This window comes from Gavialis gangeticus, unplaced genomic scaffold (assembly GCF_001723915.1).
Source record: "Gavialis gangeticus isolate Ggan-Ray unplaced genomic scaffold, GavGan_comp1, whole genome shotgun sequence".
Lineage (NCBI taxonomy): Eukaryota > Metazoa > Chordata > Crocodylia > Gavialidae > Gavialis > Gavialis gangeticus.
In genome coordinates this window covers 153,346,197-153,360,419 of record NW_017729032.1, presented here as the reverse complement: position 1 = coordinate 153,360,419, position 14,223 = coordinate 153,346,197, and the positions used below count along the sequence as shown (strand labels likewise).

At 38.1% G+C, this 14,223-nt stretch overlaps 1 protein-coding gene across 11 annotated transcripts in view; it reads right to left on the bottom strand.

Annotated features, from left to right (window-relative positions):
* Nucleotides 1-14,223, bottom strand: part of INPP4A (inositol polyphosphate-4-phosphatase type I A) — a 240,036-nt gene that overhangs the window by 31,740 nt on the left and 194,073 nt on the right. For 9 of the 11 annotated variants that reach the window (XM_019524587.1, XM_019524585.1, XM_019524592.1 and 6 more), the window contains 4 exons: nucleotides 9,804-9,836; nucleotides 5,223-5,395; nucleotides 2,570-2,693; nucleotides 1,521-1,647 (listed from right to left, as the gene is read on the bottom strand). In XM_019524587.1, coding sequence (XP_019380132.1) covers nucleotides 1,521-1,647; nucleotides 2,570-2,693; nucleotides 5,223-5,395; nucleotides 9,804-9,836 — 457 coding nt within the window. The remainder of the gene's footprint in view (nucleotides 1-1,520; nucleotides 1,648-2,569; nucleotides 2,694-5,222; nucleotides 5,396-9,803; nucleotides 9,837-14,223) is intronic. The other 2 variants (XM_019524591.1, XM_019524596.1) reach the window with 1 other exon arrangement.

The window sequence follows — 14,223 nt, the reverse complement described above, 5'->3', positions numbered from 1 at the left end:
TCTCTTATGCATATATTGGCAACGTGTCCTACAAGCAGGACGTTGGCTGTCGTGGTTCTCTTGTTTTACTCGCAGCATGTTAGGTTTGTGTTGTGTCAGGGGTTGACGGTAGTTTTACGTAGAATTTAGATTATGGTTTGTCTGGGATGACTTGGATAGGGATGACCCTGCCTCAGGCAGAGGGGTCTGGACTAAATGACCTTTGTAGGTCCCTTCCAGCTCTAAGTGTCTATGATTCTATGACATTAAGTGTCTTTGAACTTGGTACAAGTCAGAAGAGCAAACAAGTTAAAAAAAAACCCTGAAGCACTCAACTCAGGTCCCTGCGTGCATTTCAATTGTATCTGTTTATATGCTGTAAAAAAAAATTAGTTTTTATTACAATAAGCACTGTAGCACTAACACACCTCTGGGGGAAAAATGTCATCCAGCATTTGGTAAGCTTGAATTTAAAGCATTTGTTAATGATGATGATATACAAGGAAGAACCAAATTTAACTCGCAATTCTCAGAGCAGGTATTTGCAGCTAGGGTGAAGGGGTTGTGGAAATCATCTTATGTAAACTGAGGATACTTGGTTGCAAGATCCAAGACAGAATGAGTATGGCATTTTAAAGCCATTTTCCTGCTCCCAATGATACTTTAAGAACATCTCCAGCACAGTACAAAGGGGTTTACAAAAGTTTAACAAAAGTCAAATTGCCTTCCACTTACAGGGAGTGGAGGGAAAGATACAGAGCTGTTGGGACCAAATTTACTGTTTTTAGTAAATCAGTTACTCAGAGACTGATCTCCCCTCAACATAAAATTGAGTAAACAAAAATGACATTTAAAAAAATGATTCATGACATTTTTCTCTAAATTTAATGACTTCAATGCCTTGCATTATTGCACTGGTTTAAATTAATACAATTTATGTATATTTTCTTTTCTTATTGATTAATATATATTAGTTAAAACGATTACTAAAACATGAAGAAGCTCACTTAGTTCTGATAGTATCCTGCCTTTCCACAGTTACATCCCTATGTAAGGAGAAAATGGCACCCTGTAGGAAGATCCCTGCGCATCCATGCAAAGGATCCCAGTTTCAGTGGAGCTTTGCAGAGATGCAAGGACCTGCTTGTGCTGTGTAACAGCAGGAGAACTGAGCTGTTTAATGACTGGTTAGCAGGCAAGGTGGGGGGCTTAAAAGTTGTATCACTTCCACTCTAGTGTATACTGCTTTTGTTAATTCTAATAGATTTTTGATCCTCCTAAACTGAGAGTCTAAAATGCCTGAAACCTCTATAATTATAGATAGCTAGAACAACTTAATAATAACACGAGAGAATAATTCTGTCATCTTTCAGGCTTTTTGTTATGTAAAGCAACAGTAAATACTCAGTAAAGCAGCTTCAAAACATTTTTTAGTATTGAGATAAAGAAATATATATCTAGAGAGAAACCATATCCCATTTGAGATTAAATAAAGTATCTTCATCTCCCCTACATTAAGGCTCCACCCATCCTGTTCTTACCGATTTCCTGTAATGACTGGCAGCATGTCAGAAGATGCATTTGATGTGGCTTGCGTTACTTTAAAGGTTACATTTCTCAAGTCCATTATTCCCAAACTCATGTCCTCCAGCATTGCCAGCTCTTCACCTAAATCAAAGAGAAAAGTGAATTGCAGTATTTTTGTGTACATACGTTTTTCCTCATCCATTCTCAGACACATACATGAACTGACTGAAGTTCACTGCTCTCACAAAGAAATTGTGTAGAGATAATTAGGAAGCCTGATCCTTTACCCAAGTCTCACATGAGCAGACCCTTGCATCCATGTTAAATCCCTTTAATATCAACAGGCCTCCTCCATAGGTGCAAAAGTCAGGCAATACGGATCTGATGGGAGGAGCAGGGTCTCTCCTGGTTTATGAGTTTTAGTAAGAACATCCACTATTTAATGCACTCAAGCCTGTCATCTTCAGGTATATTTTGTGTTCTTTTTCCAGTGATGATAACATTAGTAAATTTTTGAGAGGCCTGTCATGTCAAGTAGTTCAATAAACTACTTCTTCATACATTCAAAAAACATTGGTTATATATTATACTATATGGCAGGAATGAATACCAGATTAATTTAGAGGGTCACGCAACTACAGACATTCAGATGGTTGTGCTGAAACTTGAATGAAATTAATTTACTTGTAACACAATCTCTTCAGCCTCTCTTTCTATTATGTAGTTACGTAACCTCAAAGTAATTTAAATTGTATTTCGTTCAGGCAGTAGTTTCTAGCTTGTTTGTAATTTTATTATATTTTGCTTCAGAAAATAACAGGTATGATAAAATAACTACGGCTTTTTAGTACGGGAAGTCTGTTAAACAGAAGAAAAGAAAAGCTACTGTTTTACGAGCCAATTAAATACATAAATTTTTTCTGCATCAATTCTAGAATTTCTCTCTCTACTGAACTGCAAATGAATCCAAATTCAAGTAATTCATCTTGCACTTGAGCCCATTAAGCTAAATATGACAGTTCAGAAATAACATCACCCACAAGCCCAATGTGATTGCCTTTACCGTATGTGCTCAAAAGGCTCTCAAACTGTGCCAGAAGACCAATGGTATAGAGCTGTCTCAGGAATCCATCGTCATGCAGGCAGTTCCTCAGTTTGATAATAAAACCACAAATAAGAGCTGTCAGCTAGAGAAACAAGAAAGAAAGGAGTAAAATAAGTCAAGACAATGTGACAAATAAAAAAAAAAGAGGAAGCAACAGAGTACCTAAGGAGATGCTATACAATCTGTTAGACTAATACTCTTTAATGACACTTCCTTGCAGCTGAAGTGAAATATTACCAAAAAATTAGGAAATATTTTCTCCAATTTAAGGCAACACAAGGATTTTCCTGAAAGGTCTCTCTAAATGGGACTCTTACTGATTTCAGGTTTATTACTTTTCTTGACCTGATCAGTTGTTTATACCGTCTAAGATTTATCAAATATAAAATGCTTTGCTTGGAAGGAAGTTTTATTTACAGATATAAGAGGCATCCACAGAAATTTAAGTCCTGAATTTAGATTTTAATATTAATAAAACCCCCCACACATTTAAAATTGACATTTTAAAAAGTTTATAGAACATAATGTAGTAGAAGCAGCTGATATTCAGCATTTCTCAGTATCAGACCCTAATATAGCAGTGAAAACTTAACTTCTGAAAACAGTCATTTCCAAGGTGACTGACTTTAAAATGAACAGTTATGACTGGACTGCAAAATTAAACAGAAGGAAGTGAAGTTCAGTTTGTGATGAGATGATAACAGGTCTTGTGAAGAGCAGTTATGAGATATAAAAATACCCAAAATATTGATTTTGAACAAAATATTCTCTAAATTTGTCCTTACGAACATAAATACTTTAGGTAATCATTTCGCCCTGGGATAAGATGACTAAGGAAGGTGCGAGTTGTTTGAAATATTTAAACTAGATTGTGGATATCTTAACAAATAATTCATTAATCTGTGCACAAGGAGAACTAGAGCACAAAGATTTAAAATAAGAAGAAATTATGTAAGGTGAATTTGGGGGCATATTATTCTCCTGTGAGTACCAAGTTAACAACATGAGTTTCCAGACAAGCTGATATCAACTAGCACTGATGGGCTTAAGCAAAGACTACAGTAGGCATTGAGCTATGCTAGGTCTTGGGGTTACATATCAACCAAGGGCAAGCTGTTAGCCCTTCCTTGGCAAACCAGATGACCTTCAACATCAATTTTTATAGAAAGTAAGTTTTCATTCCAAATAAAAGATGATGGACCTTAATTGTAGCTAATCTACACCAAGACCCATCCTTCTGATCCTGAACCAGTCTGGCAATGCCCTCCTGAGTCAGCAGATCACATCTAGTACCTGTGTTGCAGTTGCTCAAACCATTGCCAAGCTGCATCAGAGAGAAAACTCAGTACTGTCAAGTTTTCAGTTCTATTAATCAAAGCCCGGTGGGCAGCAAAACAGCTGACAAGAATGATGTCACTTCCACTCTGCTGCCTTCTGAGAAAGCTGGAAGAGACAGGCAGTGAAGCTATTCAAAGCAAGAAGTGGTGCTGGAAAATGGGAACTTGAGGAGGAATGTCAAGGGGGAAGCAGAGTAGTGGAGACACAATAGTCAGGATGGTCAGAAGTGGGAGAAGAGAATGCAAGACTCTATTCAATTTGGAAGAAGCATCCTTGGAAGCTGGAGGTATGCAACACTTTTGAGTTTATCAGACTTCTAGTAGTTGGAACCTGACATGAAAGACTGAGCCCCCAACAGGTCCATTGATAGTACTTTAAAAGAAATCCCAACATCTGGAATTGGGAGCTAGATTTTTCTCCATGGAATTACCATTATGCTTTGTTGTTTCCCTTTTTCCCCACATCTTTCCTTTCATGCTCTGGTATCTGAAAGTGTTACTATAAGGTACTATTTCATGCTTACTATTAAGCAGCAAGCTTCTGACAGGGATAGGTCATCAGAAGCATATAACTCCAGTGCCCCGGAGTCTGTAGTGGGCAAAATTCAATAATGTCAATTATTTTTCTTTTTCCATAGACCTGTTTGTTTCATTGAACAGCCATTATTTTGCCTAGTTTGTCATAATTTTTTAAAACTATGAATATATATACATATATATACACACACAGCAGAAATGTGTCAGACTTCATTTTATTGCTTTGAACCCAAGTGCTACATTTTCCCCCTATGGCAGGGGTGTCAAGAAATGGCACATGGGCCGAATCTGGCCTATACAGCCATATCATCTGGCCTGCAGTGATGCCTGTAGGTCTCAAACTGGACCCACATGCTGCATGTGACATGCTAGTATGCACTGCACACAGCATGAGGCTAGCATATGCTGCACACAGCGCATGCTGCACATGGCTGGTCTGGGACATACACTGCATGCAGTGTCTGTGTTGGACCAGCCCTGCATACTGGATTTGGTGTGTGAGACTATCTATGGATCCAGTCTGGCCCACAGACCAGCCCTGTACCACACAGTTTGAAGCCCCTGCCCGACAGCTGTAAAAGAAAAGCACTAGACAGCAGTGGTTGTATTTGATTCGTACACTGTCATAATGATACTTAAAGAGTTTCATAATCAGTCCAACCAGGTTAACTCCCCACACTCTTTTGAAATCCATCACAAGTCCAACTGTAATCAGATCACACAACTTTCTTGCTTACAGTCTGGCAGAAGACAACATCCCTGCGATACTGAAGACTCAGGCACAGACCTATTGTAGGAGCACTATCTTGCATTAACAAAAAGACCATGGCTTTCTTTGCCTTGTCACTCATCATGGCTACACAGTCTGTGAGTGTTGTCAGCAAGGGATAAAGAGCCTCACTCCATTCACCTGATTGAAAAAAGAATAAACAGACATTATAATACTCTTCTTTTCAAAAAGTAGAGAAAAGTCCTAAAAATGTTCAGTTGCAACTTCAAGTAGAAGCTATAACTAGTGGTTAGCATATTCTAACAGCAGCTTATTTTTCCTGGGTCACCTATTTATTCTCAGTGCTGCTCATTTACTACTCTACAAATGAGCTTTAAAAGAGTTTTCATATTAGAAAAATAAAGACGGTTCTATGGTGTAAGGTGGCAGCTGGAAATGTTCCTGAGCATATTTGCCTATACAAATAGGTAGCAAAATAACTGCTTTGTAAAGCTCCAGGATATTAAAAACACCTTTCACAGTAATATACATATGCATATAAAGGGACAGAGAGCACAAAAATTAGCTGTAGAACAAACATATACAAAGCTAATGGATACTGAACTGTTCTGCTCCTTTCTGTCAATGCCACGTCTCCTAAATCTGTCGATCTACTTACCTCAGATACTTATGGTCTACATTAATTTATCATAAATAGTATCCAAGTACTTCACAATCTTTAATGCCTTTATCCACACAATACCTCTGAGAGACAGGGAATTGCTGCTATTCTTACTTTACAAATAGGAAACTAGAACAAACAAAGACTAAGCCCCAGATCCTCCTATTTAGGTGCTTACCTTTCATTGAAATCAATGGACCTGGACATAATTGACTTGTTAAAGGTCACCCAGGATACCTATGGCGGAGTTGGGAAGTACCAAGCCAAGGTTTCCAGAGCTCCCAACTCCACTATGCTTTCTCTCTAATGATACTCATTTACCTTAATAGATTCAATTAATTCAGTTTACGTTATGTTACTCCTATTTTTATCTACCTATATTAATCAGCCTCCAATTTTTTAAGATGACTTTCAGCATTCTGCTAAAAAAAAGTTACTTAGACACCATGTCACCACTTTTTCCCTGTAGTATAAGAGAAGGTATTTAGCTACTGGTCTTTAAAAAAATAGAAATTTAAAAAGGGAAGAAACTATTGCATCACTTTTATTTTTAAAATGCAGTACAGCCCAAAAATGGAAGTCACACCACTACCAAACTAACTGGCCGTACCATACAACGTGAAGCATAGATCACATTTATGCAAGAACAGGGTCACATCAGGCCTTGGACAGGAAGCTGTTTATGACTTTTATTGAAGTGTACAGCTAAGAGCCAATGACAACAAAAGTTTCCTTGATAACCATCCAAAGAGGGAGGTTACGGAAACTTGCTAACAGAAACATCACAAATAACAAAATCCAGCAGTACTGTGATTTAAAACTTTGCCCTGTGCACTAGACAGATAATCTAATGGACTGAGTGAGGGGAAGTTATCTGGCTCTGTTTCACTGCCATATGCTAATAGCAGGAAGTCTCAGAAGAGCAAACTGAAGGAATTATAGCTTGCCTTTATTTCAGAGAAGCTAAAAAAATGAGTATAATCAGAACCCAAAATACTCAGAACCTGTATCTGAAAGCCTTCAGAAAGAAAAATAGAGGGGGTTTTAAGGAAACATTTATCTTTCTTTACTTTAAAGATATTTATATAAAGGAATGAGAATGACAAAGAACTAAAAATATCTTCTTGAATGTTATCATCCTAAAACACAGAGAAACATATAAGTTTTTAAAAGTAATCTGAGGAATTAAAACTCAAAATTCTGTGCGCGCCAGTGAAGTCATTTTAAGTGTAATTGATTAAATCACAAAGTAAACTAGTAACATTACAAAACCGGAACCCATTAATATAATGCAATTATTGGATACTTTTTGCCTGGGTTCAACTGAAATGTAAAGTGAACTCGCATGGCTCCACTGTAACACTGAACTAAAATTCCCTGTATTGGCATAGTGTATTGGCTTAGAATATAGGTAATAAAAATAAAATCTTTTAATTCATAGCATGACATCACATTCTCCTTAATTTCAAAGGCGCGATACCATGTACATAAATTTATAAAAACCTGACAGGAGCAGAAACTGATTATAATCAAAGAGAAATGGGATAATAAGTAACAGACTCACAATCGGAAGTGAACGGTCTATTGACAGCACCAGACCAAGACTTAGGCAGTTTTTCACTTCTTCTTTTGTCCTTATTAATTTTCTTACTAGAATTTTGCCATATATTCTATATAACAAATGAAACACATTTTGAAGCTCTCTGTGCTAATTCTATTTTGACAATATGATCCACTTTGAAGGTTATTCTTATGTTTTATGAAATTATTGAAACACTTGAATAAAATTACAGACCCTATACATGGCAGATCCAGAGCTAGAGTTCATTGGCACTGCTCCACAGAGTCAATGATAGCTTTGAAGTCAATGGGGTTTTGATGACTGAGAAGAGCTGAGGATTTGGTTTTAAAATTGAAACTTGCATTTGGATTTATTTGTATATTAAATACTTGTATTTATCAGAGTTTCTAGCTTATGAAAAATTGCTTCCGACAGAGAGGACAGGTATCACAGCTCAAGAAGAATTTTCTTATTGGAAGTATGGGGTCTTAGAGAAGCATGTTATATGCTGATGGACAAATCCTGCAGTCCTCAATCAAAGACATTTCCTGCTGAAGTCAATGCAATCACTGGCAGAAGATGGCAGGATTTGTCTTGAGGTCTTCTCTGTTCTTGCTACTTCTATTGGGAAACCAGAAGGAAGGCCTGAATAGAAGAGTTTGGAAATACGCTGTCCTTCCTGCAAGTAGCAGCCTCCAGAAATGATGAGACAAAAAGAAAGTAGATAAGGCAGAAAAATGTCTGCATAAGGGAGGGAAAAAAAGCTTCTATGGCTGCCTATCTATGCATCTGGGACACATATCATAGAAATAAGAAAAAAAATAAGACATATAGTGGACTCTCAGGCTATGCAGCTCTTCAAGACGAGGAGAAAGGACTACAGTAGGATGGTCCCATTGCTCATGGTATGGTAAAGTTTATATGAATTAATGGACATATGAGTTTTCCTTTAAAGCATTTTATTTTTCCAGAGTAATTAAAAATGAATATTGTAATAACATCTCTCCGGCTTCAATAAGGCATGTGAAGTCCTTTAAAGGAAAAAAAAATTACAACTGCTTTACAGTCCAGAACAGTAAGCAGTAGACTGAAAGAAAGAGACCTGGAATGTAAAAAAAAAATCCAGGAGCCTGAAGTCAAAAAATAAAAGTGCTGAGTACCTGCTGCTGCTGGTTCCACTTTGGCAAGAGCTTCAGGTGTGTAGCACCCCTGAGTGTTAGACTATTTATTTAGATGTTGAAATAAGTATTTAGCTCCTGATTCAGCAAAAGCATTTGCTTAATTTCATACATATTCAATGGCATGCTTGAGCACACAGTCAGATCAAACAAACTTCAAAGACAATTAAATGCATATTGTGCTAAAGAAGATACGTGCCTTAGCCACGTATCTTTAGGCACTCAGGTTTAAATGCATTTGTCCCAACTGATTTGTTTCTATTTACTCATCTGTAAAATGTAGTAACACCTTCCTACATTAGTTTATGAGAATTCATGTTTGTATTGCACTTTAAAAATGAAAATCATTGTGTAGACCTACCTACTGGAGAGAATGAAGGCATACATACACAGAGGACAAAGGAGAGAAAATTTTTGACATCCTACTAGCGGGGTGGAGAGATCAGCATTAAGAGCATGATCCCTTGACAATTTTATTCATCCCAAGAGAATTTTAAGTTGGCTTAGTTAGAAATGAAATCTTTATCACCCAAAACTGATCTCAAATGAGACAAAATATACACAGTTGTCTAAGTGGGACAAAGATGTGTAAGATTTATACTTGGTGACTATCCTGTGAGTCTGTGATGTTATAAAGTAAGAGAAGAAGAGGCTGACATTATGATTCAACTATTTCAAATCTTTTATTTGGAAAGTTAGGTTTATAGTGCCCTACACTGCTGTTATACACCCACAAATGGCCTCTCCATTAGCCATTCTGGTTGCTTCACTTCCAAATGCTCATGCAGAATTCTAAGCATAGCACCTAATATGAAAAAGGCACAATCCCACTAAAATCAGTAATCAGATCCCCAGTGACTTCAATGGCATTTGAAAAAAGTCCTAAACTTTCACATCTCAGCTCACTAAAACTTGTCAACTGGAGAACATCACAGAATATTTCCTTACATCTCAACATGTAAAGCTAGCACTATTTACAGTGAACCTGTCCCATTTCAACATAGGAAACAATGACTCTGAATTCCAGGGTAAGATGCTATGTATGTATACAAGTTAACTGGTACAGTGGAAGACATCATTCCAATGCAACGTCAGATAACCCATCGGCAAAACACTTGTTCAATTATTGAATACAAACAGAAATTGCAATTTTCAGAAGCGGAAGCCATGAATGGAAAACGCACATACCTGGGCTGGACTCTTCAGGAGGGGGGCTGCAATCTGCACAGAAATGGAGGTGCAACATGCATGATTAAGGAGCAGCAACACAGTATAAACATAAGCAACTCAAATGCTTACTGCAGTGGTTCTCAAACACTTTGACAAAGTGGACCATAACAGAGGTAATGCCTCATGGACTGTCTCTCCTCCTGCTGCCAATTGTGTGGACCACCTCCTATACTACTCAAGATCACAAAACCTCTACCTCGTAACTAAAGCCATCACTTACATGGGAAAACAATACTGAGAACATTTTAGCTGTTTTTAAAAGTGACATGACAATTGAGAGCAGGGAAGAGCCAATATCATGTGACCAGCAGGCATTCTGTAGACCACTTGCAATCCATAGAGCACAGTTGGAGAACCTCTGCCTTAGTGCAACTGTAGAATAAGCTTGCAATAAAGGCAGCTAAACAGAATAGCAAAAGACTAGCAAGAAGTGTAACATACCAGAGCATTTAACAGAAAGTGACATTAATGCACTCAGATTGCAAGGATTAGAATCAACGCACTGCTAATTTAGAAATGTTTAGTTCCTTGCACATTTTACAAGCCAGTTCATACTACAAATTAGGTGTATGCTAAAGACCAAAACCTCCCCACTGAAGCTTCTGAGAACTTTGCCATTGACTTCACTGGGAGGATTGGGCCCTCAACAACAACATATTGTGCAATGTGTGTAGTACAAGGTTACCGAACACAGTTACAATATGTTGTGCAATAATGAATGGCAGCTTATTAGATTAATAAGACTGAACATTATGCTGTGTTCATGTCAAGATTTATTGGTCAAGGAAATACACAACTTCTACAAGAAAACATCAATTCAAAAACACATGAGGACTAACATCTGACCTGGAAGAATTGCTCAGAATAATATAAAACTTCCTAGCATCCAGTTTGGAAATTTATATATTATACATATTATATGACTACAGACTATATATATATATATAGATAGATAGATAGATAGATAGATAGATATAGATATATAGATAACATTTTAAAAACATAGTTTTTAGGCTGTCTGATAAGTTTTTCACTGTGTCAGAAAACATCTCCCCTTCAGAACAATTTGACTGTAAAACAACATGGGAAAGCATTTCAATAGAACATCACTATACCAATTTTAACAAGTATGGAACTGCATAACTCTTTCGTTAAAGTTCCTTTAACTAACTTCATCAAACTCTGATCAATGGCCACTTATTAAACACACTAAGAGTTGCTTTGCTCCCTGACAGGTACTTGTGAAAATTTGGTATATCTGCTCTGAATATCACCAGAGGAAGAACTTCAAAGGGGCATGGTCTTAAGCCTTGAGATCAGGCCTTTCTCTGGACCTCAGAACCATTAGTTGTCAACAGCTTCTAATGACAAGGAAAAGGGAAGAAGCAGCCAGGGGTGGATAAGATGTAGAGGCCATGGGTGAAAGCTAGGCCCCAGTGAAGATAATGGCAAAATTCCCACCACCTTCAACAAGGCCAGGATGTTATCCAATATTTGGACTTCCTCCCTAACAGCAATGCTAGGTGCCAAACCTAATCCCATCAAACAGAACGGGAACAAGCAACTGATTCTGAGAGGTACTTGGTTTATGTTGGCTTCCAATTAATTTCTGAGGGCAATCCAAATGCAGGTTCAGGCCCCAGAAGCCCTGGGAATGCTTGCCCAGGTCCTCCCATTTGCAGACATGTGCCCCAAGTCAGAATCTCTGGGCTCACCTCTGCAAGTGAGAAACCCTAGGTCTCCTTGCTTGCAGAGGTGCACCCTGAGTGTTGTCCCCCAGGATTAGGCCCCTGCCACTCCTGAGCGGGTGTAGCTGGGGCCCAATTCTGTGTCTACGCACAGCTGATCCACTTCATTTGGTGACATCTGTTTATAGCCTAGGGCTCATTTTCATATGAAATAAATGTTAAGATCCTGAGTATAGCGAACACTCTATTTAAAAGCTGCAGGCTTGACTTTAAATAAAAAAGCTGCTCTAAAATGTTTTAACGTAAAATTGTCTTGTTGGGCAGGAGTTGTGATGGCATCCTCCCCACAGCTGCTCCAGTTTCTCCCTACAGCTTTTAATTAAAAATTCAATCTTGTATCAGAAGAATTCAGATTTGGTGTGTGGACCAACAGAATATACTGCTCTCACATGGTGTTACTGTAGCTAACTCTAAAACAGTGCAACACATTCCTATTAACATAGCTACTATTTAACACATATACTAAAGACTCCACGTTCCAGTCCTTTTACAACATATAATTCAACCGTATGGGAAGCCAAATTACGATAAGTATTGTTTTTATACTAATATTATATTCTTATACTAAATAAAATTCAACCACTACTAAGTAATCCACAAGTGTACTTAGTTATCTTCTCTAGTAAAACACAGTTTTTAAACATATTTACAATTTACATTTAATCCACAGATATTAAGTTTATATATTTTCAGACCTTCCCTTCATATAAATAATGCAAATGAATATCAGCTTTTGCAACTGTTGTTTTGAGGCAGGCTGTGTCTGATCATAAAGATCAACAAAGTTAATATTCTGAAACGCTCATCATATGATGTCTTAAATGTCAGGATGTTCTAGGGAAAATACAGAATATTTAGCAAATCAGATATAAAAAGACAAACAAATCTATACTAAATGATGTTAAAATGTTCAACAATGGAATGAATGTGAAGTCACACACAAATACTGGAAGGAAGAGCTAAGAAATAATAGAATAGAATATGAACCATGGAAGTAAAGACCCAAATCACCTTTTGTAAGGCTAAATACTGCATAATCTCTTACATGAAGTGATAATCACGAAAACAGGTATTTTTAAAGGGAAAGAGAAAGTAAGCCATACACACAAAAACAAAGCCATTTCAAAATTTCATGCAAGCTAGAAAATTTGTGAACATAAAATGGAACTTCAGAGTAGGAATGGTTGGCTAAGTCTCCGAGGAGCAGGGCCAGGGGGGTGGGCGAGGCCTGCAGTTGGCCTCACCCCCCCACTACTTCCCCTTCATCCCCACAGTCATGGCAGTGCATCGCACTCTGATTGGTTGTTTCACTAACCAACTGGAGTGATCCAAGAGCATTATGGACAGACAGACAGACAGACGGGCTAAGCCCTTTATTATATAAGAATTATAGTATAAAACAATTTTGCCCCCATTTTTTGTATTCAGTTTATAGTTACTCTGCCACATGAATGGACTGCAACGTTTCTTTCCAAACTCAAAATTGCAACTCAAGGCCTGATCCAACTCCCGCTGAACTCAGTGAAAAGTCTCCCAGGGGAGCTGGACTAGACCATATAATGAGTAAGGAAGAAAAGAAGGTGCAGCGAAGTCTCTCTCTTACTGATGCTTCTGCATGGGAAGCAACCGAGGTCATGCCGAGGACAGCAAGGGTACTGTTAGCACTTCTGATAACACTGACAGCCTACAGGGTTAAGTACACATTGGGTTAGCCATGGCCTTGGAGAACTGTATGCCTAGATGAACAAGGAAGAGCTAACGGTTCACCTTTTCAATCAGTGCTGCAACGGCTGCTGCTGTTTGTGTGCTGCCCCTCCCTCACCCACAGTGCCACTGAAGGCATTTTTCTTGTTCTTGTGCTATGAGTAAACAGGCTCAAGAAAATTACAGCCAAAATGATCCAACAAAGATTCCTACATGTAAGCGCCTACATCCATACTAGAACAGCTAAGCCTGTGGACAACATGGCATGATAATTACAGTTCATGAATTTACCTTGGATTTAACTCAGTAATACATTTATTCCATAGAAAACAGACACATGACCAGCTCACTAAAGCTGGCCTTGCAGTAGGTGCTATTATAGAACCTGGCCACTAAGGGTTGGGAACCTGATTTGCACTGAGCAAATGGTTACACGGCAAGGAACTTGCAAGAGGAACACATAAGTGACTGGTACTTTGGTGTAATGAATTCTGGTGTGTAGCTATTCTTTACTTCCTGAGGGTAACTTATACTGGCAGGAGGCATGCATCACATCTGCTGTGTGCCCACACTCCAAATCAGAGCAACTTGAATTTCCAAAGGGGCTAAGCACCCACCTTGACTGAAATGAGAAACACAAGTTTGGCACTTCTGAAATCTAGACTTTGATAGGTGTCTATCTGTAGATTTAACTATCTCAGTTGAGGTATCCAGGTTTGAATTAATGGGCATGTCTACATAAGATGTTTACTGTAAAGCTGCTTAATTAGCTCTGCAGTAAAACATCACCATCTACACATGTGGTGCTATTAGGATGGAGTAAACTAATTAACTTTGCCACAGGACAATACTTGTACTTACAAGTACTATCCTGCAGTGAAGTTCTTTACTCCACAGCAATGCATGTGTAGATGTTAACGGAGCTG